At 48.0% G+C, this 26,886-nt stretch overlaps 1 protein-coding gene across 1 annotated transcript in view; it reads left to right on the top strand.

The window, feature by feature from the left end:
- Positions 1 to 7,435, top strand: part of ACADS (acyl-CoA dehydrogenase short chain) — a 54,274-nt gene extending 46,839 nt beyond the window's left edge. Inside the window, exons 9-10 of the mRNA XM_029620123.1 lie at positions 7,046 to 7,102; positions 7,183 to 7,435. Of these exons, the coding sequence (XP_029475983.1) occupies positions 7,046 to 7,102; positions 7,183 to 7,335 (210 nt within the window). The 3' untranslated portion in view covers positions 7,336 to 7,435. The remainder of the gene's footprint in view (positions 1 to 7,045; positions 7,103 to 7,182) is intronic.
- Positions 7,436 to 26,886: the final 19,451 nt, after the last annotated feature.

Raw genomic sequence — 26,886 nt, 5'->3', positions numbered from 1 at the left:
AATCCGCTGAAAAAAGACTGGGGGGTGGAGGTCCCGATGGAGGTCCTGAGTGAGGAATGGCAGGAAGGTCCCCTGGCGTTGCCCCCTGGCCCGGGGGATTAACCGGAGTTAAAACCGGTGGGGAAGGAGAAAAACTGCTGTTTGAATCATTTGGCTGCCTAGGAGCGCCTGCCTCTGAAAACAAAATGGCTGCCATTTCCGTGCTAGAAGGGATCCGGGCCGGCCCCCCAATGAGCAGTTGCATCTGGGAGCGCAAAGTTGAACGTCCAGCCGGCCTTGAGGGACCCTCTCCGCCGGGGAGACACCTCGAACAAATGCCTTTGCGGGAGAGCCGCATCTCAGGCTCTCCGCAGGCAGCACATTGCACTGAGCGCTGCATGGGGGAAGGGAAAGTCTGGTAATAAATGAGAAACCCCCCCGGAGCCTGGCAGGAGTGGGTAAGAGAACCTCCGCTCAGAAAACGACAGCTTTTTTTTTTTGTTTTACAAAAAGCAGAAGAATGTTGCCTCTCTGCTAGTGCTGCCCCGAGGAAGGCGGCATCTCAAGGCAGCGTGCCGTCGTGAGGGGGGAGAGGTTGGACCACCAACATTCACCCCTGAAAGTCAGAGAAGCCTGAGAAGGAAAAAGTACAAAAAGTTACCAAATTTACTCTGAAAAATGCCAGGTAATACTGCTACCAGTTCTGCCTGCAAGTTTGGTAGTGACTGAGAAGCCAGAAACCCCTTTTTTTTTTTAAACTTGAGCCATCCAGACAGTGAAAGAATTTAAGAAGGAATGAGAGAGAGAAATCTAAACTTCTATCCTGCTGTAGCTGAAATGGGGAACCGCATGTTCTGCAACCTCATCTCTATCCCGAAAATCATTTCGAAGTCAATTTCAAATATCATCAATTGCTCTCTTGAACAAGGGCTAGTTCCGGACACACTTAAGATTGCGATTCTCAAACCACTGCTAAAAAAACCAAATTTGTCACCAGGGGATCCTGCAAACTACCATCCGATAGCCAATCTTCCGTTCATTGCAAAACTACTAGAAAAAAGTCAACAAGCAACTATCAGAATACCTGGAATTTCACAAGATTCTTGCCCCAGCTCAATTCAGATTCTGTAAATCTCTAAACACTGAATCGCTTTTAATCTCACTCTCCGATTATCATCCTCAGCCTCGAAAAAAAAACAATCATACCTTCTCGCCCTCCTTGATTTATCCGCAGCTTTCGACACAGTGAACCACGCTATACTGTTAGATTGTCTCTCAGATATTGGTATTACTGGTACGGCTCACAGATGGTTCAAGTCCTTCCTTAATAATAGATGCTATAAGGTTAAAATCAACAACAAAGAATCGCACCCCGTGAGCTCCTCCTTAGGAGTACCACAGGGCTCCTCTCTCTCTCCCCAATGCTTTTCAACATTTACCTCCTTCCGCTATGTTAACTCCTCTCCAATCTCAAATTAACCCACTACATCTACACGGACAACGTGCAGATACTAATCCCCATCAAGGACTCCCTCTCCAAAACTCTCTGCTTCTGGAAAGACTGCCTTCAATCAATCAATCACCTGCTTACCAGTCTTAACCTAGTCCTAAACACCAACAAGACGGAGATCCTTTTCATCTCCCATGACGGCATCCATGGTATAAACAAACTTCCTAACACTTCTCAAATAAATATTTCCCCCCAGGTCAGAGACCTTGGCGTTATTCTTGATAACCAGTTCAACCTAAAAAAAATTCATCAATACTACTACAAAAGACTGTTTCTTCAAACTACAAGTTCTAAAAAGATTGAAACCCCTTCTCTACTTCCATGACTACTGCACTGTTCTACAATCAATCATTTTTTCAAAAAATAGACTACTGCAACTCGTGCCTTCTAGGTCTTCCAGCTAACACATTCAGACCGTTGCAGATGGTTTAGAACTCCGCCACGAGGATCCTCTCTAACGCCAACAGAAGAGAGCACATCACTCCCATACTTCGCAACCTACATTGGCTTCCCATCAAATTTAGAATCCTCTACAAAGTCCTTATGACTATTTTCAAAGCCACTCGCAATCTGTCACCTCTGGAATTGAACTTACCTCTTCGTCTCCATGAATCCTCCACACCGATCAGAATCGCCTACAAAGGCACCCTCTATGCCCCTCCAGTTAAGACAGCCCTAAGGAAACGCGCCCTATCCACTGCGGGACCATCACATTGGAACGCCCTTCCCCCAGATCTCCGGCAAGAACCTTGTCTTCTCACTTTCAAAAAGAAACTTAAAACCTGGCTATTCAAACAGGCTTTTCCATAACATTACAATCCCCCCTTCTTTTCAAGAATGCCCCATCTCATCCCCCTCACTAGATCCTGTACCCACCCAACAGGGTCACACCCCAACATAGCTCTGGATTTCCCGAGTTTCTCACTCCCCTACAGCTCTGGATTTCCTGACAGGTTACACACCCGTATAGAGCTCTGGATCTCCCCCATAAGGTCTGGACTTATTCTTATTTCTTTAATCTTGCCCCCAGAATCTATAATTGGACTTTTAGTTTTCATTAACTTGCATTCACGTTGATTGCAGGTCCTCTTCCACTGTGATTTAATCTACATCCCTGTCCCTATTGTTCGTTTCACCTTTTTCAATTTATCTTTTGTTAACCCTCACGTTATCTATTGCTAACTCTTTTTTCTTCGCCAGTTTTTCCCCTGTTCTCCTAGTTCTATGTTACCACTTGTTTTGATGTAATGCCCGGTGCAATTTTTGTTTTATATAATGCCTTGTACAATTTTGTTTTATGTAATGCCCTGTGCAATATTATTGTTACAATGTAAACCGATTTGATATGTTACTTCAACATGAAGGTTGGTATAGAAAAGTTCAAAAATAAATAAATAAATAACCTTCATCTGCTGGAGAGGGAGAAATGCTGAAGGGACACAGAGGGGGTGTTCCAGGCTATAAGAGCACCCTTCAAGCTTTTCTCTGACTCCATCTGCTGGAAGGGAGACACAACCCACTGTCTGGACTGATCTGGGTACGTACAGGGAATCCAGTATTTTCTGCCTCTTGCAGATGGTAGGACTAGAATGGTGCAGCAGCTTGGCGGTGGATCCAAGATCAGACCCCTGGGCCATGCCACAGTCAGACATGTGAGCCCTTCTTCTGCTCCCATCCCCTAAGGGAGGTGTTTGGTTGAGCTTGGCCATGGAGCATAAGAAAGAAAAAAAAAAAAAAAAGGGGAACAGAGGTTGATCTATTCTTCTTCTGCTGTGAGGAGTTTTTCCTGGTTTCAGGTCTTTGGCTTTATTTCCTCACTGGTCTCCCCTTCCACCCACCCCCTCTCTCTCACTATGGGCTGTTCAAAAAAAAAAAACAAAAACAAGCACTTGAGGGAGTGGCTGTGCAGGGTACTGGAAAGACCATGGCCGGCATTGCTGTGACTATGCAGGGATTGGAGCTTCCTAGCTGGGATTCACTCAGTCTCTCACACTATGGGTGCTGGCATTGCAAGGCTTACAGGGTCCTCTGGGCAGCAGGAGAGAGAGGCTCCATGTGTTTGGCATTCTCCCAGAGGGGGGAAGAACCTAGCTCTTGCTCAATGTAGGACTGGTTACCCTTTTGCCATCTGATAGGTCCTGACACATGGTCAGCTATGCAGGCTTCAGAGGCAGCGGCCAATTTGAAAGCGGCCACATGTTTGGATTTAGAGGTTGCTGAGACAGCAGGGACTGGTGGGCCGAGGATCACAGTGGCGGTAACACTGGAGGGAGCAAGGCAGACTGCCTTGCTGGGAACCACAAGGAGAAGCTGGCGCCACTGAGGCTTGGCATACCCATCTATGCCCGCGGATCACTGCAGCGGTGACACTGGAGATGCTTGCACCATAAGGCACGCGCCCTTGGTCCACACACGAAGGAGCACAACAAAAGAGCTTGCCCTTTTGTGTGTGTCTGAAGTGCTTATTCTATTAATCCAATTGCCACAACCATGGATCAAAAGTGCTACATTGAGCCCATACTTGGATGGGGTTGGTATGGAGATCTAAGGAGCATCCAGAGAAATAAGCACAGAAGAAACACAAAGTTGGTCCAACCTACGATAAGTAAAAACTATTCCACTATCTCTTCCTTAATTATTTACTCTGCTCCGTCAACAAAAATCCCTCTGATTAATGACATGCTAGAGGATTTAAATCCAACCATTTTTCTGTATCTCTGAAAAGTGGCTGAAAGTCAGAGATAATGTTCTAAACCAAATTTACCATCCTACAATGTATTTCATTTTCCTAGAGATAAAAGAAAAGGTGGGGGCTTAACAATTAACAAAAAAGAACTTAAGCTTGTACTGTAAAAAAGTAGAGATTAATCCTTGCTAGGAGGTGGTAATTCTAATGTCGCCACAACTAAACACAGGACTGGTCTACTGTCCTCCAGAAATACTACAAAAAGATTGCTCACCAGTGATTGAATTATTCACCAAGGTGTTTCCATCACCACAATCTACATTAATTGTAGGAGACTTTAACCTCCATGTAGACAAAACACCAAGAACCTTAGCCTGTGAAATGTTTTTAGAAGCAATGGAAGCCCTGGGATGGTTACAATTTGTCTCAAAAGCCACTCATAAAGCTGGTCACACTCTAGACGTAATATTTGCAAATACCAGTAATTGCTTAATCTATACTTCGCACACAATATTGCTTGGTCTGATCACCAATTAATAAAGGCCGTAATAGCCTTAACTAACCAAATTCATAATAGTATAGATAATCTTAATTTTACCTTCAGGAAAAAGCGAGAGATGAAAGTACTTGTTGAAGCAATAGAAAATAAGCTCCATAAACTAAATCAAACCAATTCTACACTGGCTTTTGTTTCCTGGGATAAAATTGTCAATGGCATAGCTGAAAACCTTAGTCCTGTCCAGCTGAAAGGGGCATGGAACGGCTGCTCTAAGAAGAAAGGCTAGAGAAGTTAGGGCTGTTCAGTTTGGAGAAGAGACGACTGAGGGGGGGATATGATAGAAGTTTACAAAATCATGAAATGTTGTTTACGCTCTCAGATAATAGAAGGACCAGGGGGCACTCGAAGTTAGGAAGTGATTCATTTAAAACAAATCGAAGAAAATTCTTTCACTTAATGCATAGTTAAGCTCTAACATTCATTGCCAGAAGATGTGGTTACAGTAGTTAGTGTAACTGGGTCTAAAAAATGTTTGGATAAGTTCCTAGAGGAAAAATCCATAAACTGCTATTAATTAATAAGCAATAGTAGCTTGAGATTTATGTAATGTTTGGGTACTTGCTGGGTACTTGTGACTTGGATTGACTACTGTTGAAAACAGAATACTGGGCTTGATGGACCCTGGGTCTGACCCAGTATGGCATATCTTATTTCTTATGTAAGACTTATTTTCAGACTTTTCAGATTTAGCAGTTAGAATAAAAAAACAAGACAACTGTAAAGTCCTTGCTGCTTAGCTCTGCATCAAGAGTGGACATAAATATATTAGAGACTTCAACCTGCTTTTGGTACATTAATAAATGAAACTAGCCCCCCCCACAGCTTTAGAAGATTACCTTCTATTTCACTCTGGCACAGTCTCTGGTTGGAGGTCTCAGACACAGTCTTAGGTGAAGAGAGATTGTGTTCTTGGTCCCCATGCTGGCTAGGCTGAGGCGGCTTCTCTCAGGCCAGAGCAACCAGGAACAGGCCGCAATCTCTTACTTTCAAGCATCTCTTCTCAGACATTCCCTTCGCTGCTGGGAAGGGCAAAGGTGCTGTCTCGGGTGTTGTCAGCTGTTGATTGTCTTTCCTTTGCCAACCCTTCTTTTGTTGGCTTTCCTCCCTGCTGCTTCTAACAGTTCAGCAGCAGGGGGATGGTATAATTTCTTCACTTCAGATCAATGTCGTTCCCCCCACCCCTGCATGGTGCCCTTGGTCCAGGATGGTCACCCCTTGACCAGCGCTGCTCTGCCATGTCAGCAATTTTCTTCATTTCTGATTGCTGACCCCCTTTCTCCCATCACAGGGGGGGGTCACTGCTCCTGTTTGAACTGTCCTTGGATAGACTTTTTCTGCTCCGGGTAGATTGTTATTTTCTAAGTTCACCTCTGAGCCCCCTTCTTGGAATGGTTTTCTTGTTTCCAGATAGTCTTGAGTTGTTTGTGCATCTCTGACCCATCCTTGTCCTGGGGCTGCTTACTTATGTGTAAAGAAGCTTATAGCCCTTAAATTGAACAGTCAGATCAGATAAGCTGGATAGTATTGTTGTCCTGGACAAAAATTCCTTATCTTGTTTTTCTGTTGAAACCTATTTCAGTGTCTCTCACGAAGCCTGCGTCTCTCTTGGGGAGTCAGTAATCCTATTTTTACAGTGAAACTTCTGGTAGCTCTCTATAGTAGGGGGCAGGGAAATTTCTTCTCATTTTTTTCTGTTTAATATTGATGTTTCTTGTGTGGAAGATGTTAATTGTTATCTGTCTTTTTGTGTTGTGTGTGTGTGTCATGACGTCTGAGGTGACGCTTTGTCAGAAGGATACTGGATCCTGCTGCTCATATCACCTCCTAAATACAAGCAGCGATGTTGCAGAGGAAAACTGTTTTCTGCTTCAGTCTGCTGGTAGGGGTAAATAACCAAGTTGTCAGGGCTGGACTGGTGGAGCAGGACTAATGGAAAAGAAATTAGCAGGTAGGAAAATTTCTCCATTAAAGTTATTGCATTTGCACTTTGGAAGTAAATTTTTAACACTCCTGTCAGACAATTACTAATGTAAGACAATTTGGTGTCCAAAGGTACAAAGAGTTAACAATGGTTCTGTAAAAGTCTGCTATTCAGTAACCCTAATGTTCAGGGAATGCTAGGGTATGCTAATATTCAGTTTTGCATTCTCCATTTTGTATTTTAGGGACAGGTAGATACTGCAGTAACTCTCTGAAAATAAAATGGCAAGCTTGTGTGGCTCTCCTTACGCTTGTAACTAGACAGCAAGAGGATATCATCTAATGGAATGTCTACACCACCAGATTAATGTATAATTGTATTTTCTTTTAGGAGGCAGCAATGGCCAAGTTAGCAGCATCCGAGGCTGCCACTGCCATTTCCCATCAGGTAATGTCTCATATGCAGTGGTGGGGAGGGGTGTTGGCACGTGGTCTCTGTATTCACTCTTTGCTGCTCTTCCATTTTAGGCTCTCCAGATACTAGGAGGAATGGGTTATGTATCCGATATGCCAGCTGAAAGATATTATCGTGATGCTCGCATCACCGAGATCTATGAGGGAACAAGTGAGATCCAGAGACTAGTGATAGCTGGTCAGCTGCTAAAGGACTACCGGGGCTAGCAGGACACAAATCTGGCTATTCTGACAACCAGTCAGTAGCCCATGAACTCTAGGAAAGTGAGCCCAAGCTGCAATAAATTGAATGGCATCTTATAGAGAAGTTCGAGGAGGTACCACAGTTGTTGCTTTCTTTGCTCTGGCTCCACAACGCAAGGAATCTTTTGGACAGGTTCTGTTAAAAGTGCCCGGTATTGTTCGGGTAACCTGGTCTATAACAGCCTGTGTGCATGCATGCCTGTGTGTGGGTGGCTATGCCTGTATGCGCACATGCATGCAGGAGCTTCAAAATAAGATATGCCATACTGGGTCAGACCAAGGGTCCGTCAAGCCCAACATCCTGTTTCAAACAGTGGCCAATCCAAGTCACAAGTACCTGGCAAGTACCTAAACATTAAATAGAGCCCATGCTACTAATGCCAGCAACAAGCAGTGGCTATTCCCTATTAACAGCAGTTTTTGGACTTCTCCTCCAGGAACTCATCCAAACCTTTTTTAAATCGAGCTACATCACACTTTTTTTTAAACCTCCCTCCCTCCCTTTCTACCCTGTTCTTGCTGAATGGATTATAGCCTGGTATAACTATATCCCACAAATCTATAATCCATGCAAAACAAGTGATTACAGTTGTAAACACCACTGAATAAAAAAACCTGTACTTAATTTAGCTGTAGTCAGTCAAATTTAGACCAGGGCATATAAGTGTTAAGAGCCTATAACTGTATGAAGACCCCTGTATAAGTCACAAATTATTTTAATCATAGGTCACTAAAATTCAACAAAGATTCTCTAGTGAAAAAATCCTGTTTCTCTTTTTCTAATTATGCACTGAAAAACTTTACCACAACTACATGCTAGTCATGGTACACATCTCTGTGACAGTCACTACATTCAAGTCAGCCTGTAGATCCTGGACTTTATTTCCCATACTATGAGCATTAGTATACATAGCTTTCCAGATGTTGCCCTCTGCTGCCCCATCTTTTTTTTTTTTTTTTTAAACAAGTATTTAATGTTTTACTTACTTTAGCGTTTTGTTCACATATCCTCAATGATCCTAGTTTAAAGCCCTTCCCAGCAGGTATAGTAGCCTGTGTTGGAAGATGCTGCACCCTTTCAACAGGTGGCTCCCATCTCTGCTCAGCAATCCTTGAATCATCATCTCAAGAGTCCAGGAAGCTGAAATACTCAACACCATCAATCATCTTCAGAATGCGAGCTTCCCTCCCTGGGCCTTAATCCTTGGAGAATTCCAGCTGTGCACCTGTTTTACCCTTTCTCCCAGAGTCAAGAAATCATTTTTGATACAATCTGTGTGATACCCAACACTATTATTTGTGCCAACATGGATGAGTAGCACTGGTTCCTGTGCATACCCCAGATCAGTCCAGACAAATGGGTTTTTGCATCCCTACCAGCAGATGGAGGCAGAGTACAAAATTTGAGACACTGCTCCATAACAGAGTGTGCCACCTACAGTCTCAGTATTTATCTGTCTCCGGCAGATAGTAGAGGTGCAAATCTGCAGTTTCCAGATTTTGGCTCCCCAAGGTGTTGTTTTATTGTGGGCCATCCCTCAGGTAGAGCAGGGCAAGAGGCTGGTAATTCCTGTTCTGGCTCAGCCCTTGTAGTCGGGGGACGGGGGGGGTGGAGCCAGGGGTTCTGGTTCCCTCACCCCCTCTGGGTTCCTGGCACCCTCTGTGCTCAGCCTCCTTCCAGAAGCAGGGAAGTATTTTGGTTCCCTGTACGTACCCAGATCAGTCCAGAGTGTGGGTTGAGCCTCCTGTCCAGCAGATGGAGACAGACCAAAACTGAAAAGGGTATCCTATATCAGGACAGAGCCTATCCTACAGCCCTTCAGTATTTGTCTGTCTCCAGCAGATGGATCAGCTCAACCTGCGGTCTCCTGATCTTGGCTAGTTTAGCCCTATTTCCAGTTCCAGGCTTTTCCCTAGAGGATCAAGCAAGTACTCTTCTTGGTTTTAGTAAAAAAAAAAAAAAGAAAGAGGGAACTGGCTCTGTTTTTTATCCTTTGGAGACAACACTGTCTCCATGCTCTAGGGGGGCTTGGCCCCTTTTGTTTTTTTCTTGCAGCATAGCCTAAGCCCCTATTCCTGGTGCTCCTAAGAGGGTGAAACTGGTGGTCCAGTCACTCCCCCCTCACCTGCTGCCTTTAAAGTGTTCAGGAGATTTCTCTCCTGTCAGTGTCTTTAGGGCACACACACACACACACACACTCTCTTGCTTTCCTTTTGAAAAAAAAAATAAAACCAGAGGTACTTTTAAATACCTTAAGTCTCCCCCCCTAGCTCAGTCTTTTTACCTCTGTTGTCAGCAGCTGGGTGTTCAGTCAGGAGCGTGCAGGGTTCAGTCCTCTGCCTCCGCTCCTCCCAGCAGCGAAGGGAAGCCTAATTAGCTGATTTTCTTTGTGATTGCGGCTCTCTTCACTGACAGTGCCGTGATCACACTGCTGCCTAGCCTGTGGGGAGCCTTTGATGCAATTTCGCATGAGGGGCTATGTTCTGTGTGCCTGCCGAGTGGGGAAGGCCCCTCCCAGGCAGCGCAGCTAAATCCAGCCCGGAGTAGCTCTTCCAGAAGGTAGGCAAACTGCGGGAACGGTGACCATTTTGGGTGTTTTAGCAGCTCCCGATTCGGGGCTGCTTGGCGCAGGGGATGACGATTTTGTGGGTTCTCCCCTTGATTTGAGCCCCGTGCAACCCCCGGATGGGGTCCCTGACACCCCACCCCCCCAAGCAAGTCTAGGTTTCGTTTTTCTTCAGAATTTGTGCTTCTCATGCACAAATCCTACCTGGCCAGCTTGCAGGAGGAGGATGACCCCTCCCAAGGTCCCTCGCCAGCCAAACTTCCGAGGTTGGACTCTCTGCTCGCCCCTGCGGCCCCAGAGCCTCAGGGGGGCTGTCAGAGTGCAGGTGGTCCTGGGGTCCCCTTCTGCCCGGACCCTCCAGCACCTTTGAGAACCCCGGATCCGGCTGTGGATTTGGCAGAAACACTTCCTCCTCTCGAAGGGGATGATCCTATTTCAGAAGGAGTTGGAACCCCTCATTCCTTTTGTCCTCCAGGAATTAGGAGTTGAGGGTCCACCGGCGGACACTCTTATGGCAGCACTACCTAAGCACATGGACCCGATCCTCGCGGGACTCCGGGCCTAGGCTTCTGCTTTTCCTTTTCACCCCATGCTCAAATTGCTTCTCCTACAGGAATGGGAAGAGCTATGGATAAGCTTTATCTGCTCCCAGAGGACTGCCTGGAACTGCTGAAAATTCCCACAGTGGATTCTGCCGTCTCCACTGTGACCAAGCGCACCACTATTCTGGTGGTGGGGGCTGCAACCTTGAAGGATGCACAGGACCGCAAACTCTAATTCCACCTTAAGTGTATCTTCGAGGTACTGGCATTGGGAGTTCGGGCGACTATTTGCAGCAGTCTCATGCAGCGGGCCGGCCTTAGGTGGGTTCAGCAATTACTCTGCACCCAGGACCTTCCCCCTGCAGAGGGTGAGCAGGCTGACAGGTTGGAAGGTGTTATTGCGTATGCGGCGGACACCCTGTATGATCTTCTCCGAGTCCAGGCGAAAGCAATGGCCTCAGCGGTTTCTCTGGTTACGCAATTGGTCAGCGGACCTGGCGTCCAAGGCACGATTGGGCACCTTGCCTTTCAAGGGTAAGTTGCTTTTTGGTGAGGACCTTGAGCAACTCATTAAACTCCTTGGGTGAGAACAAGGTCCACCAGCTGCCGGAGGACCGACCGAAACAGTCTCAAGCTTTTGTGCCTTCCCGGTTTCGGGGCCAACGTCTATATGCAGCTCGGGGGTGTGGTGCTCCTGCTTGTGGTTATCCTTCACTGTCTCAGTCTTGGTCTCAGCCCTTTCGCAGGCGTCGGTCCTTCCATGACGGGGCACCTCAGCGTACCACCCCAAAGCCCGCTTCCCAATGAAATTCAGTTGACCCATTCCTCCGTCCCCAATCTAGGGGGTCGTCTCTCCCTGTTCTTCGAGGAATGGGTCAAGATCACGTCGGACCAGTGGGGGTCCTCGAGATTATCAGAGAAGGTTACTCGTTAGAATTTTCTCAAGATCTACCGGACCTCTATGTAGACTCGCCGTGCGGTCGTCTGAAGCGGGAAGCGGTGGCTCAAACCCTTGTCAGGCTTCAACAGCTGGGCGCCATTGTCCCGGTCCCAGAGATGGAGCTTGGTGCCAGCCAGTATTCCATCTACTTCATCGTCCCAAAGGAGGAAGGTTCCTTCTGCCCGAACTTAGACCTCGAGGGTCAACCGGGTCCTCAGGGTACCTCATTTTCAAATGGAGACCCTGAGGGCGGTCATCGTAGCTGTTCATCCCGGCGAATACCTGGCCTCTCTCGATTTAACAAAGGTGTATTTACACATCCCGAATCACCCCGCACACCAGAAGTATCTCTGCTTCCACGTTCTGGGACAGCATTTTCAGTTCCGGGCGCTTCCCTTCAGTCTAGCCACCGTGCCGCACACCTTCACCGAAGTCATGGTGGTGGTGACAGCGGCGGCGGCGGCTCTCAGACGGGACAGAGTCTTAGTCCATCCTTATCTGGACGACTGGCTTGTGCGGGCCAAATCGGAAGTCCTCTGCAAACAGGCGGTCAGCCGGGTTTTAGCTCTCCTTACCTCTCTCGGGTGGATAGTAAACTTTCCCAAGAGCCATCTCCAGCCTCCCCAGGTGTTGGAATTTCTGGGGGCGCGCTTCGAAACACGGGTGGGAAAAGTGTTTCTGCCCCGTGCTCGAACATCCAAGCTTGTCGACCAAATACGCAACCTTATCTCGCTCTCGCTCCTGCTCGCGTGGGACTACCTCCAGGTCCTGGGGACTATGGCCTCCACCATCGACCTTATCCTCTGGGCTTTTGCTTATATGGGTCTGTTACAGAGAGCTTTGCTATCCCGATGGCAACCGGTGTCGGAACAGTTTCAAACTGTTCTCCCACGTTCGGCCTCTACCATCACAGACATATGGTGGTGGCTTTCGCTTCCGCATCTTCTGAAGGGAATGCCTCTTTGGACTCCACAGTATATCATAGTCACCACAGATGCCAGTCTCTCTGTCTGGGGCCAGTCTGCCAGTCTTAGACCACTCAGGGTTATTGGTCCCCGGTCCAAGCCCGCTGGCACATCAATCAGCTGGAAGCCCGGGCAGTATGCCTAACTCTCCAGGAATTTTTACCACTGTTCCGAGGCAAGGCTGTGAGGGTCCTCTCAGACAACTCTACGATGGTAGCTTATATCAACCAGCAGGGGGGCATGTGGAGTCGCTTAGTGGCTCTGGAAGCCGGCTGACTCCTTGCCTGGGCGGAGCGACATCTGGATTGTCTAGCGGCCTCCCACATAGCGGGCAAGGAGAATGTGCAGGCTGATTTCCTCAGTTGCCAGCGTCTCGATCCCAGAGAGTGGGAGCTCTCGGACGAAGCCATGATCTTGATCACCAACCGGTGGGGCCCTTCGCACCTGGACCTCATGGCGACATTGACCAATTCCAAGGCCAACAGGTTCTTCAGCCATCGGAGGGAGCACTGTTCGGAGGGCATGGATGCCCTCGTTCTCCCATGGCTATCGGATGTTCTTCTCTATGTGTTTCCTCCGTGGCCTCTCGTGGGAAAAGTCCTCCAAAGAATAGAACTCCATGAGGGACCGGTCATTCTGGTAGCTCCCGCATGGCCCCGCAGGCCGTGGTTCGCGGATCTGGTCAACCTGGCGTCGGACGGCCCTCTGCGTCTCAGCCATCTTCCTAGTCTACTCCGGCAGGGTCCCGTATTTTTCGACCAGGTGGATCGCTTCTGTCTAGCGGCCTGGCTTTTGAACGGCGACGGCTGAGGCATAAAGGCTACAAGGAAGAGGTGATTACCCCCCTTCTGCAGGAGCATAAACCCTCTACTTCGTTAGCGTATGTCCGCATTTGGAAGGTTTTTGAGAATGTCTGTCTGTACTGACTCGGGGGTCTCGGCGTGTTCGGTGCCGGTATCAATGGTCCTTTCCTTCCTTCAACAGGAGACTCTCCAAGGGGCTGTCTTTCAATTCGTTGTGTGTCCAAGTGTCCACTCTCGGTTCTCTTCTCGGTCGTGTAGAAGGGCACCCCTTGGCGTCTCACCCGGATGTTGCTCGGTTCTTGAGGGGCACCAAACACTTGAGACCCCCCGTCCGTCCTGGAATCTCAATCTAGTTCTCTGAGCTCTGTGTGGCTCCGTTCAAACCTCTCCGTCTGGCTACGCTAAAGGACCTTACGCTTAAGGCGGTTTTCTTAGTTTCTATTTGTTCCGCTCGTCGGGTTTCGGAGATTCAGGCACTGTCCTGTCGGGAGCCTTTTCTGCATTTTTCGGATTCGGGAGTCTCTCTCAAAATGGTTCCTTCCTTTTTGCCGAAGGTCGTTTCTTCCTTCCATGTTAATCAATCGATGGAGCTTCTGGCATTCTCGACGGAGGATGTCGCAGGCCCCGATGGGGGGAATCTTCGCCGGCTTGATTTGAAGTGGGTGTTACTTCGTTATCTCCAAGTGCCCATGAGTTTCGACTCTTCGATCATCTTTTTGTCCTTTGGAGTGATCCGAATAAGGGAAAACAGGCTTCGCGGACTACTATTGCTAGGTGGCTGAAAGAAGCGATTACCTCGGTCTACGTTTGCTGAGGCCGGCCAGTTCCTGAGGGCTTGAAGGCTCACTCCTTGCGTTCTCAGGCTACTTCCTGGGCGGAGAGTCAGTCGGTCTCTCCGCAAGAAATCTGCAGGGCTGCTACATGGCCCTCCCTGCATACATTTGCTCGGCATTATCGTCTAGACCTGCATGCCCTGGTTTTTGGTTCATTTGGGCGGCAGGTGCTTCGAGCGGGACTGTCTCTGTCCCACCCGGTTTAGGGAAGCTTTGGTACATCCCATGGTCCGGACTGATCCGGGTCTGTACAGGGAAAGGAAAATTAGTTCATACCTGTTAATTTTTGTTCCTGTAGTACCACGGATCAGTCCAGACGCCCTTCCCTGGTTTTCTTCCTTTTCTACCGTCCGCTCGAAGCTCTTCCTACAGGTCTCTGGATGACTGCCACCTATTATCTTAAGGACACCAGAAGCATCTAGCTGGTGTCCACGGATATACAAGAGCACTATTTCACAGAGTCCGTTCCTTGTTCATATTTGTTCCTAATTATTACTCTTTTCAGTAGTGTTTACTTGCTTGATCTCGTTACTGGGTTTTCTTAGTTCTTTTCTGCTTTGACAATGGTTATACTGATGGGCTGCAGGGTAGGCTCTGTCCTGATATAGGATACCCTTTTCAGTTTTGGTCTGTCTCTTATCTGCTGGACAGGAGGCTCAACCCCACGGTCTGGACTGATCCGTGGTACTACAGGAATGAAAATTAACAGGTAAGAACTAATTTTCCTTTTTCTTCCCTTTCCTGATCTCTGTGTATTTTGTTTTTGAAAGAAAAAAAAAATGCACATCAAGATCCAGGCTGAGGCACCAGTGGAGAGACTGAGGGCCAGATGCAATAATCTTCGCAGAAAGTGGGCACTGACTTTTCAGCGCCCGCTTTCTTAACGCATGCATGGTGCCTGCAAGGGGGGGGCGCGCCATGCAATATGTAAATTAGGGGGTTGTGCTAGGAAGGAGGCACTAGGGTCGTGCCTCCTTGCTAGCGTGACCCGCCGCAGCTGCCAGTCTGCAGCCAGCTAGTTATGAAAACTGAGGCAGAGTTTACCGGTTTGGTCTTCATAACTCAAGGCTCTGCCACGTTATTTTATTTTTTTTACTTTAAAAAAGCACAGAAAAGCAGTTTTTTTGCTTTTCGGTACTTCTTTTCAATGCGCTCAGCTATTAACGCCTGCTCCAGCCAGTGGATCTGGACAAGGACCTAGTTAGCACGTTGGTGGATCCTATGCAGAATCTGGACAAGGTTACTATCACCAGCAGTGATGATCCTCGGATGGTCAGCTTGTTCCGTAGGGATGAATTGGGCCTACTAATTTCCCAAGTGCTGGATGAGCTAGGGATTAGTCATGCAGGAGGATTTGGATGATGAAGGGATAAACCCAGTCCCGAAGGGATTTTGAGGGCACCTAAGGCATTTCCATTGCCTAGGACAGTGAAGTTGGTGGAATCTCCTGAAGGTAGACAGGGCTATGGCAAAGATATATTCCTTGTGGGAACAGGCATTGGAGTTGTGGAAGATTCCCAAGGTGGATGTTGCAGTTTTCCCTGAATGATATCCAGGATCGAAAACTGGCAATTCTATTTAAGAGGCTGTTTTGAGGTTTCAGCTTTGAGCCTCTGTGTGGCAGTGTGTGGAAGCTTGATGTAGACAGTCTGCATGTGCTGGATGCTGATGGCACAAGATAAGCGATTGGGGACAATGGCTGAGGCAGCTCAGTCTGCCCACTTGGAAGCAGGAGTGGCCTATGTCCCAGATGCCCTGTGTGGCATGTTCTGGACTTCTGCAAGGAGTATGGTCTCTGTGGTTGCAGTGCAGACACTCCTATGGCTGAGAAATTTGTCAGCGGATATGACGTCTAAAGCCCAGCTGTCTAACTTCCCCTTCAAAGGCAAGCTGCTGGTTGGGGAGGTCTGGAGCAGTTCATGAAGTTGGGGGAGTCGAAGCAGTTGGGGGAGTCGAAGGGTAATAGTTACCTGAGAACAGGAAAACCCCCAAGTCTTTTCCTCTGTGAGCTCGGGTCAGAGAGACAAGGAGGTTTTGTGCTACAGGAGCCTTGGCCAACAGCACAAAAACAGAATTCAGGCAGACAGCAGTCCTTTCGAGCCCACCGCCAATCTCCAAGGGGCGGTGGCTCCCTCGTGGGAGGTGGAAGTAAGACTGGTCAATGAAGGCAGGCTCCTCCACTCCTCCCTGGAGGCAGGCTGTTCCTCTTTTACAAAGAGTAAACCAAGATCACATTGGACCATTGGGTCCTGGAGGTGGTAAGAGACAGTTATACCTTAGAATTTTCTTGCCCAATCAGGGACGCTTTTGTAATCTCCCCCTGTGGCTCCAGCTACACGTACTCTGTGTACTTCATGATGCCCAAAAAGGAGGGCACATTTTGGCCTATTCTTGATCTGCAGACGGTCAATGCTGCCCTCCGGGTGTCGTGGTTTTGGATGGACATGTTGCGCATGGTGATAGTGGCGGTCGCAAAGGGGAGTTTCTGGCAGCGTTGGACTTGACGGAAGCTTATCTCTGTATCCCCATTTTGGCCAAACACCGGAGGTTCCTGAGCTTCATAGTACTGGGGGAACATTTCCAATTTTAAGCCCTTCCCTTTGGGTTGGCAACAGGGCCATGCATTCACAAAGGTGATGGTGGTAGTGGCGGCAGCGCTCAGGAAGATATCCTGGTTCACCCATACCTGGATGATTGGCTAGTACGGGCAAAGGCAAAAGTGGAGTGTTGGTGCTCAATACAGCAGGTCCTGCAACTCCTGGATTCATTGGTTTGGGTGACTAATCGGGCAGAGTCATTTGAAGCCAGCCCATTCGTTGGCATATGTGGAGGGGGGCGCACTTTGATACACAGATAGGGAAAGTGTTTCTGACTAAGGAGAGGATAGTCAAGTTGCAGAGTCAGATCCTTCGGCTGCTGCATCTGTAGGTTCCCAGGGTCTGGGATTATTTACAGGTCCTGGGCCTTTGCTTACACGCATCTTTTGCAAAGGGCTAACAGGTAAAATGCAAGTGCACATTTACAGTCCAATGTGTAAAGCTCTCTCGCCCTGGTGAGAGTGAGGCCTTGAGAAAAAGGTGGGCAAGACTCTAGATTGATTCAGGTGAAAATCCTTTTCCACCTTGGGAAGGAATTTAGGGTGAATATGGACGACCACTCGGTCATGGAGGAACCTTGTATAGAGTAGGTGACAAGGGCTTTTAACTCACTGATCCTTCGAGCAGATGTAATGGCTACTAGGAAAAGAACTTTCCATGTAAGAAATGTATCATCACAGGAGTGCAAAGGCTCAAACTGGGAACCCATGAGCCCTCTAAGTACTACGTTTAGGTCCCATGCAGTAACTGGTGGCCATAGAGGAGGCTTACGTTGTAGAAGGCCCCTCATAAACTGACTCACAAGGGGTTGTGCTGTTACTGGGGCATCCCTACCCCCTTGTGGTATGCTGAGATGGCACTGAGATGTACTCTTCCTGAGGAAGTCTGGAGACCAGAGTCTGAAAGGTGCCAGAGATAATCTAAGAGATGGAGTGGGACAGGAAAAGGGGTTGATACCTTTTTGCGTGCACTACGTCGTAAGTCTATTCCACTTAGAAAAATAGGATTTTCGTGTGGAAGGTTTTTGTGAAGCTACACCCATTTGAGAGACCCTAGTTGAAAGGTTGAGCAGTTTGAGGATCAGGCTTTCAACATCCAGGCTGTGAGGGATAGGGCCTGAAGGTTCAGGTGGCATAACATATCTTGGTTCTGAGTTATGAGATTGGGCACTGTGCCCAGGCAAATGGGTTCTCGGATGGCGAGGTCAAGAAGCATGGGAACCCATACTTGTCAAGTATGGGGCTATGAGTATCACTGATCCTTTTGTCCTGTTGTAGCTTCGAGAGGTTTGGTTAGTGGTATAGCAAATGTTGCTTACCTGTAACAGGCATTCTCACAGGACAGCAGGATGTTAGTCCTCACATACAGGGTGATATCACAGGATGGAGCCCAATCACAGAAAACTTGTCAAAGTTTCCAGAACTTTGACTGGCCCCTACTGGGCCTGCCCAGCATGGCACTAACTGTGTAGCCAGAAGGGGTCCCCCTTCAGTCTTATTTAAAAGCTACAGGCAGTGCCGAAAAATAAAATAATAAAACGTTACGAACCTAACACCGCTGTCCTGTGAGACCAGCTGTTCCGGGTAACAACATTTGCTTTCTCACAGTACAAGGAGGATGGGTAGTCTTCACATATGGGTGAGTACCAAGTGAGGATGTCCAAACATGCACCAACTGTACCAAAAGGCATGCAACAGGCACAACTGCTGGGGTGGAATTTGATAAGAGGGCATCCTGAACTCCACCGGATGGGCAGAAGGGTGTTGGTACGTCACGTTGTAAATAGGTTACGAAGAACAGACTGGCTGAAGATGGTATCTAGTCTTCCGGCTTTGTCCAAGCAATAGTGGGCTGCAAAGGTATGGAGAGAACTCCAGGTGGCAGCCCTGCAAATGTCAGGAAGCAGCACCGATTGTAGGTGTACTACTGAAGTCACCATGGCCCTCAGAGCATACTTTAACATGGTCTTGAAATGGAATGTCCACTTGCTGATAGCAAAAGGATATGCAATCCGCTAACCAGGAGGAGAGAGTCTGCTTACCCACAGGCTGCCCTAATTTGTTAGGATGGAAAGAGACGAACAATTGAGTGCTCTTCCTGTGGGCGACTGTACGGTCTAGATAGAATGCTAGAGCCCATTTACAGTCTAGGGTATGCAGAGCCTGCTCTCCTGGGTTGGAATGGGGCCTGGGAAAAAAGGTAGGTAGTATGATGGATTGATTTAGATGAAACTCCGAGATTACCTTAGGTAAAAATTTAGGGTGAGTGCGGCGTACTGCCCGGTCCTGCAGAAGTTTAGTGTAAGGCGGATAAATAGGGCCTGTAATTCACTAACTCTGTGAGCTGAAGTGATTGCCAAAAGGAAAATCACATTCCATATGAGATATTGAAGGTCACAGGAGTGAAGAGGTTTGAATGGTGGTTTCATGAGCTGACCCAAAACTAGGTTAAGGTCCCAAGAAGGGGCTGGTTGAGGCTTGAGGTGAAGCAAGCCTTTCAGAAAACATGTTACAAGGGGTTGTACTGAGATAGGAACATCCCCGATACCTTTATCGAAGGCAGCTACCGTACTGACATGCATCCTAATGGAAGAAGTTTTTAGATCTGACTCTGATAAATGCCAGAGATAGTCCAAAAACTTCATGATTGGACAGGTAAAGGGGTCAAGGGACTGAGAAGAGCACCATGATGTGAACCTGTTCCATTTGTAAGAGTAAGCTTTTCTCGTGGAAGGCTTCAGCGAAGGAATCAAGACACGGGAAACTGGTTCAGAAAAGTTAAGTGGCTAAAGGATTAACCTTTCAACATCCATGCTGTCAGAGACGAGGCATGAAGATTGGGATGGCGGAGGCACCTGTCGTTTTGAGGGATCAGGAGCGGGTCCGTCCCTAAGGGAACGCGCCTGCGAAAGGAGAGATCCTGCAGTATTGGAAACCACACTTGGCGTGGCCAGTGAGGTGCTATCAGGATCATAGATCCCTTGTCCTGATGTAACTTCGAGTGTCTTTGAGAGAAGAGGACGTGGAGGGAATGCATAAAGCAGACCAGTTGTCCACGAGAGGGAGCATGTGTCTCTGGGCTGAAGCGTTTGCTGCGAATGAGAGAGCAGAAGTTCTCTACTTTGCGGTTTTGAAGGGACGCAAAGAGGTCTATCTGATGATATCTCCATTGTTGGAAGATGGAGTTCGCCACTGAGGGGTTGAGCGACCACTCGTGCGGTTGAAAGATGTGACTCAGCTTGTCTGCTAACACATTGTCCACTTCTGGCAACCAGGTGGCCCTGAGGTACATCGAATGGGAGAGAGCTTCCGCCCATATCTGCGCAGCTTCCTGTCACAGAAGGAAGGAGCCCGTGCCCCCTTGTTTGTTGATGTACCACATGGCCACCTGGTTGTCCGTCTGGATCAGGATAACTTTATTTGAGAGGCGATCCTGGAATGCCCTGATATATCTTATTGCTCAAAGCTCCAGGAAATTTATTTGGTGTTTGGCTTCCTCTGGAGACCAAGATCCTTGTGTCTGCAGATTGGCCACATGGACTCCCTAGCCGAGGTTGGAAGCATCGGTGATGAGAGTTATTTGAGGGTCTGGAGCCTGAAAGGGCAAGCCTTGGAGGAGACTGGTCTGATGCCTCCACCAGGCAAGAGCCTGACGGAGTGAGTCTGTGACGTGGACAATGGTCAACAGGAGCTGAATGCTTTTGAGTCCATTGAGACCGTAGAGTCCACTGCATGATTCTCATGGCCAAACAGGTCATTTGTGTGACCTGAACTGAGGATACCATGTGTCCCAGGAGGATAAGAAAGTGGCGTGCAGTCACGGAGTGCTGAGACTGCAGCTGGTGAGTAAGAGACACAAGAGTGAGAGCTCGCTGTCGAGGCAGAAAAGCCTTTGCCTGCAAGGTGTCCAAGTCTGCCCCAATGAACAAGGTTTGAGATGGGACTAAGTAGGATTTGTCGTAGTTGACGAGAAATCCTAATGAAATTAGAGTGTGTAAGGTTAGATTGAGGGACAACAGAGCAGCTTGCTGAGTGGGAGCCCTGATTAACCAGTCGTCTAGAATAGGGGTAGACGTGAACACCTTGGGTCCTGAGGAAGTCTGCAACTACGACGAGGCATTTTGTGAAGACTCATGGCACAGATGCTAGGCCGAATGGAAGCACTTGATATTGATAGTGCTTGGGGCCTACTAGAAACCTCAGGTATTTGCAATGAGATGGGAGTATCACAATATGAGTGTATGAGTCCTTGAGGTTCAGAGAACAGAGCCAGTCTCCGCTTTGTTGAAGAGTAAGAAGCGAGCCCAAAGTTACCATCTTGAACTTCTCTCGCTGGAGGTACTTGAGGGCCTGTAGGTCCAGGATAGGACAAACGCCTCCTGATTTTTTGGGGATTAGAAAGTACCGGGAATAGAACCCTAGGCCATGCTGAGAGTAGAGTACGGGTTCTATTGCCTTGGACTGGAGAAGGAGGGAGACCTCTTGATCCAGAAGGATGGAATGATTGGATGTTCTCCACGGCAGTAGAGGTGGACAGTCTGGTGGCAGGGAGAGAAAGTTCAGATGGTAACCTTGAGCAATTATCCCCAGTATCCATTGGTCTGAGGTGATTGAGTGCCATATGTTGTGGAAGTGGCACAATCAACCTCCCACTGGTATACGAGACAGTGGAATCTGGCTGCTGCTCGCTAGGTGGAAGTCAAAAACCTGAAGCAGGACGTGGCTGAGGAGCTGCTTGCTGCTTTTGTTTCCGTATCTGACGCGACAGGGCTTTTTGAAAAGGTCACATAGCACGAGATCTTGTTGGTGGCGGGTAGGACTTCTTCAGCCAAAGAAGGACTTCTTAGAGTCCTTTCGGAAGGGCTGTTTTGAGAGTAGTCAGGAGGAATCAAAGAGCTGTCAGAGTCTCATGATGGTCCTTAAGTTCCGCCACTGTCTGTTGAATCTGCTCTCCAAATAGGTTATCTCCCACACAGGGTAGGTCAGATAACCTGTCTTATACCTCAGGGTGAAGGTCAGAAGACTTGAGTCAGGCCCATCTCCTTGCCAAAATAGCTGCTGCAGACACTCTGGTAGCAGTATCGAAGATATCATAGGATGATCTGATCTCATGCTTGCCTGAATCAAAAGTCAGGTTTGAAGGTGATCTTGGGCTCAAAAGTCAGGTTTGAAGCTGATCTTGGGCAGGGTATCTGACAAGTCTTGTATCTGCTTAAAAATGACCTTATAATATTGGGTCATATAGAGCTGATAAGCAGCAATCCGGGAGATGAGCATTGAGCCTTGGAATACTCGGCCTCCAATGGCATCTAGAAACTTCTGTTCCTTGCCAGGGGGGAAAGAAGTGTGAGGCTTTGATCTCTTTTGTACAGATTCAACTACAAATTGGTGATCCAATTTTTTTGAAAGCCTGGAGCTGACTGTACCAAGTAGGTAGTGTCAGCCTTTCTATGAACTGGAGCAATGGCTCCAGGATGTGCCCAGTTCTTAAGGAGATCTAGAACAACCTGGTGGATAAAGATGGAGGTTATTTCTTTAGAGCATCCAAGAACTGGAGCAACTCCATCATCTGATGTCTGTTATCCTGTTCAGTCTGCAATGGGAAGGGAACCAATTCAGACATTTCCTTCACAAAATTTATAAAGGAGAGGAACGCTGGGGGAGAATGCTTCCTACTTTCAGTGGGTGAAGGTAAATCATCACTGTCTGGCAAGGAATCATCGGTCCAGGTATCATAAGGATCAGCACCTGTCCCTCTAGGAAGTAGCGAGGGACAGGATGGTGGGATACATGAAGGGCCTGGCCTAGGCGCTGAAGGAATCAGAGGAATTATCAGAGGCACTGATGAAGGCATCGATGGATGGCTCGGTGGCGCCGATGGACATATTGGCACCAATGGTTGGATCGGTGGCGAGGGCCGTATCAGCATTGATGGCTGAGGCAGAACTCCCGATGGAAGGATGAGAAACTGTGTTTCTGCTCCTGCTGACAATGTAAGCGGGAAGGGCACCGGAGCCATCAGCGACCCCAGGGTCCATCGGTGGAAAAGCGGCAATGAGCGCTTCCATCCTGGAGAGCAGCGGTGCCAATGCTGCAGGAATCAGGTCGGTGGACGGTTCCGTAATCAGTACCTGTGTCGGAGGAACTTGGAGTCGTTGCATCGCCTTGTCCATGGCCTCCTGAACCATCCAGTCCAGTTCTTCTTGAAGACCTGGCACAAGTTGCCCCGGCTCTGGAACAGAAGGAGGTAGAGGCATAGCCGGAGGGACCACCGTTAAAGGTGGAGTCACGGCTCCCAATCCCCTGTCAGGTGAGGGTTGCCTCGGTGACACAGTCGCCAAACAGGTCGGTGCCTTTTCTGGACTGGGTTTCTTCAATAGCGGCTCGGATGATGGCGAAGTCTATGATTTCAGTCCCTCGAAGGTCCAAAACTTACGGTGTCGATGGCAATGTTTGTCTCTACGATCCCCTCTGTCCTGAGGGGGAGTAGAGGGTATCAAAGGCCGAGATGTCCTCGAGGCCGGATGGTCAGCGGCCGGTGGTCGATGCTGGTGCGAAGTTGACTGTGCCGGTTCTGACGATGTCGATGCAATGGACGGAGTCAGGGTTTGAGCATGGAAGAGAAGTTCCATCTTCTCCATTCTGGCCTTGCAACCTTTTGGTATCAAAAGGGCAGATTTGGTGCAGGTCAAGACATCGTGCTCGTGTCCTAGACACATAACACAGACTTTATGGGGGTCTAATGATGGACATGGTGCGATTACAGTCCGGGCACCGACAGAACCCAGACGCCATGGCAAAAATCGAGCCGCGGTATGGTTGACAGCCAGTAGGCCGCAAGGGCCAAACTAGATGGTAATTGACGGAAAACAGGTAAAAACTTACCAGAGTACCGCGGACTGAAAAAAGTTAAAGGAGGGACCCCTGTGGGGCAAATAAACTTTTAGTATTGAAATATGAAATAAACTTTCATATTGTTAGTTAGATGTATCAAACTCATTTTATGTATCAAGTTGTTATTCTGTAAACCGGAGTGAAGGCATTTTTTGCTATACTTCGGTATAAAAAAGACTTTAAATAAATAAATAAATAAATAAATAAATAGTAATTCCGTGAGGAAAATTCCTGTCAGGAATCGCTGCAGAGCTCCTTTACCGCGAGGCTACTGCTGGGTGGAAAAAAGAAGACTGAAGGGGGACCCCTGCTGGCTGCAGGGTTAGTGCCATGCCCAGTAGGGGCCAGTTAAAGTTCTGGAAACTTTGACAGAAGTTTTCCTTGATTGGGCTCCATCCTGTGATGTCACCCTATATGTGAGGACTACCATCCTGCTTGTCCTGTGAGAACGGAGGATACGCATATAGGAGGCCTGTGTTCCAGGGGTGAGCGAAGGCGTCCATGGCTAACGTATCTTGTTGCCTGAGCAGGGAGCAGAACCTGTCTACTTTGTGATTCAGTTCGGATGCAAAGAGGTCGATGGTTGGTTGACCCCACTGTTGGAAGATTTTGCTCGCTACCACAGGATCCAGAGACCACTCGTGGGGATGGAAACATAGACTGAGGTGATCTGCTACTATGTTCTGTATGCCTGCCAAATAAGTGGCCCAGAGATGCATGGAGTGTGCCTGGGCCCGGGCCCGGGCCTGGGTCTGGGTCTGCGCAGCTTCTTGGCAGAGGAGGTAAGAGCCTGTGCCTCCCTGTTTGTTCAAGTACCACATTGCAACTGGGCTGTCTGTCTGTATGAGAATAGTCTTGTATGAAAGGCAGTCCTGGAATGCATATTGAGCATAAAGTATGGCTCGAAGCTCTAGGAAGTTGATCTGAAACTTTGCTTAGAGTTCTGTCCAAGTCCCTTGAGGTTGAAGGTTGTTCACATGAGCTCCCCAATCCAAGTTGGATGCATCTGTGCATAAGGTCACATGAGGAACTGGTTGCTAGAAGTGTAGACCTATCTGCAAGTTGGCTTTGTTTGTCCACCAGAGAAGTGAGACACGCAGCTGGTCGGTCACATGGATCTGGGATGAAAGAGGTTGAGTAGCTTGGAGCCACAGATTTCAAAGTCTATTGAGTTATTTGCATGGCTAGCCTGGCCACAGGAGTGACGTGGATTGTGGAGGCCATGTGGTCCAGCAACATGAGGAATTGATGGGCTGAGGCTGTTTTGTATGTGTGCAGAGATGTAGCCAGGTTGGAGAGTATATGTCTGTGCAGTCGTTTGGCAGGAAGGCCTTTGCGATTGTGGTATCCAAATCTGCTCCGATGAAGGTAAGGAGGTGAGATGGATTCAGGTGGAATTTCTGGTAATTGATCAGAAATCCTAGCAAATGTAGAAGATTCGTAGTGAGTTTTAGAGAGTTGAGAGCTTCTTGCTTGGATCGGCTATTAGCCAGTCGTCCAGGTAAGGAAATGGGTACGGTGTTTCTGCATAGATAAACACTTGAATGGTAGAACTCGGTACTGAAAATGCTTGTGACCTACGACGTGGCGCAGATGTTTGCGGTGATGTGGGAATATGGCGATATGTGCATAAGCATCCTGAAGGGCCAGAGAACAGAGCCAATCTCCTTGTAGTAGGAGAAGCATGGTGCCGAAAGACACCATCCTGAATTTTTCTTTTGAAGAAATTTGTTGAGATTGCGGAGGTCTAGGATGGGGCGGAGACCGCCTGATTTTTTTGGAATCAGAAAATAACTTAAGTAGAACTCTCTGCCCCTCTGCTTGAGGGGGATAGTTTCCACATCCCTGGTTCACAGAAGGGTGGAAAGATCTGACTCTAGAAGTAATGTGTGGTCTTTTCGGATCCACAGTGGATTGGGTGGAGAGTGCAGGGGTACTGCGAGGAAGTTTAGACGGTAACCCTGGGCCTATGATGGAAATTACCCATTGATCTGCTGTTACAAGATGCCAGTTGTTTTCGAAGTTTTTTTGGAAGTGGCGCAATTGGCCTCCTACTGGTATTTCTGGGTTTGGGTTCATGGATGAGTGGCCACTGTTCTCTGGAAACATAGAAATGACGGCAGAAGAAGACCAAACGGCCCATCCAGTCTGCCCAGCAAGCTTTCTCACCTATTTTTCATACTTATCTGTTACTCTGACCGCCGAGGTCAGGGCCCTTATTGGTAACTTTTTGGTTCCATTTCCCTTCCACCATCGATGCAGACAGCAGTGCGGGAGCTGCATCTAAGTGAAGTATCTAGCTAATTGGTTTGGGGAGGTAACCGCCGTAATAAGCAAGCTATTCCCATTTGTTTACCTGCCTGTGCAATTCAGTCCTTGTTGGTTGTCTGAATATAAATCCTCTTTACTTCATTCCCCCTTGTCTTTGAAGCAGTGAGCTGCACTGGATATGTATTCCAAGTGAAGTATCATGCTTAATTGATTTGGGGTAATAACCACCCTAACAAGCAAGTTACACCCATGCTTATTTGTTTACCCAGACTATGTAATTTATTCCTTGTTGGTTGATGCTGAATATAAATAATCTTTTCTTCATTCTCTCTGCTGTTGAAGCAGAGAGCTATGCTGGATGTGCATTGAAAGTGAAGTTTCAGGCTTATTTGGTTTGGGGTAGTAACCGCCGTAACAAGCAAGCTACTCCCCTGCTTTTTTTGTGAATGCAAATCCTTTTTTCCACATTTCCTCTTGCCGTTGAAGCATAGAGCAATGTTGGAGTCACATTAACCGTGTGTATGTTTATTGAATAAGGATATTAATTTCCAGGTAGTAGCTGTCATTCCCGCAAGCAAGTCACCCCCTTGCCGCTTCTCTTCCTTAACATCCTCTAGACTTTATGGATTCACAGTATTTATCCCACGCCCCTTTGAAATCCTTCAGTTTTGGTCTTCACCACTTCCTCCAGAAGGGCGTTCCAGAAACACATCAAAATTCAGAGACTGGACCAGATTGCAGGGCTGGCTGTGCTTTGGGCTGGTATGTATGCCCCCTTTGAGGAGCTCTGGCTGGTCGTGCTTGACACAGGAGGGTATAGTATGTGCGTGAGCGGTAGAATGGTCTTCTGGGGTCCCTTCTCATGCTTTTACAGGATGAAGAGGGAGCATCTGTTGTGTCTGGACAATTGATGCAGGGTCTCGTGGTGGTTTTTCAACTGAGTCACTGCGTCTTGTATCTTATCACCAAAGAGATAGTCTCCAGCGCATGTGAGATCAGCAAGTTTGTCTTGGACCTCAGGTCTTAAGTCAGAAGCCTTCAGCCAGGCCCATCTTCTGGCACTGATTCCTGTTGCTGACAAACAGGAAGCAGTCTCGAAGGAGT

Source organism: Rhinatrema bivittatum, chromosome 11 (assembly GCF_901001135.1).
Source record: "Rhinatrema bivittatum chromosome 11, aRhiBiv1.1, whole genome shotgun sequence".
In the NCBI taxonomy this organism is placed as follows: Eukaryota; Metazoa; Chordata; class Amphibia; order Gymnophiona; family Rhinatrematidae; genus Rhinatrema; species Rhinatrema bivittatum.
The sequence above is the reverse complement of the archived record's forward strand: the minus strand, read 5'-3'. Positions and strand labels throughout refer to the sequence as shown.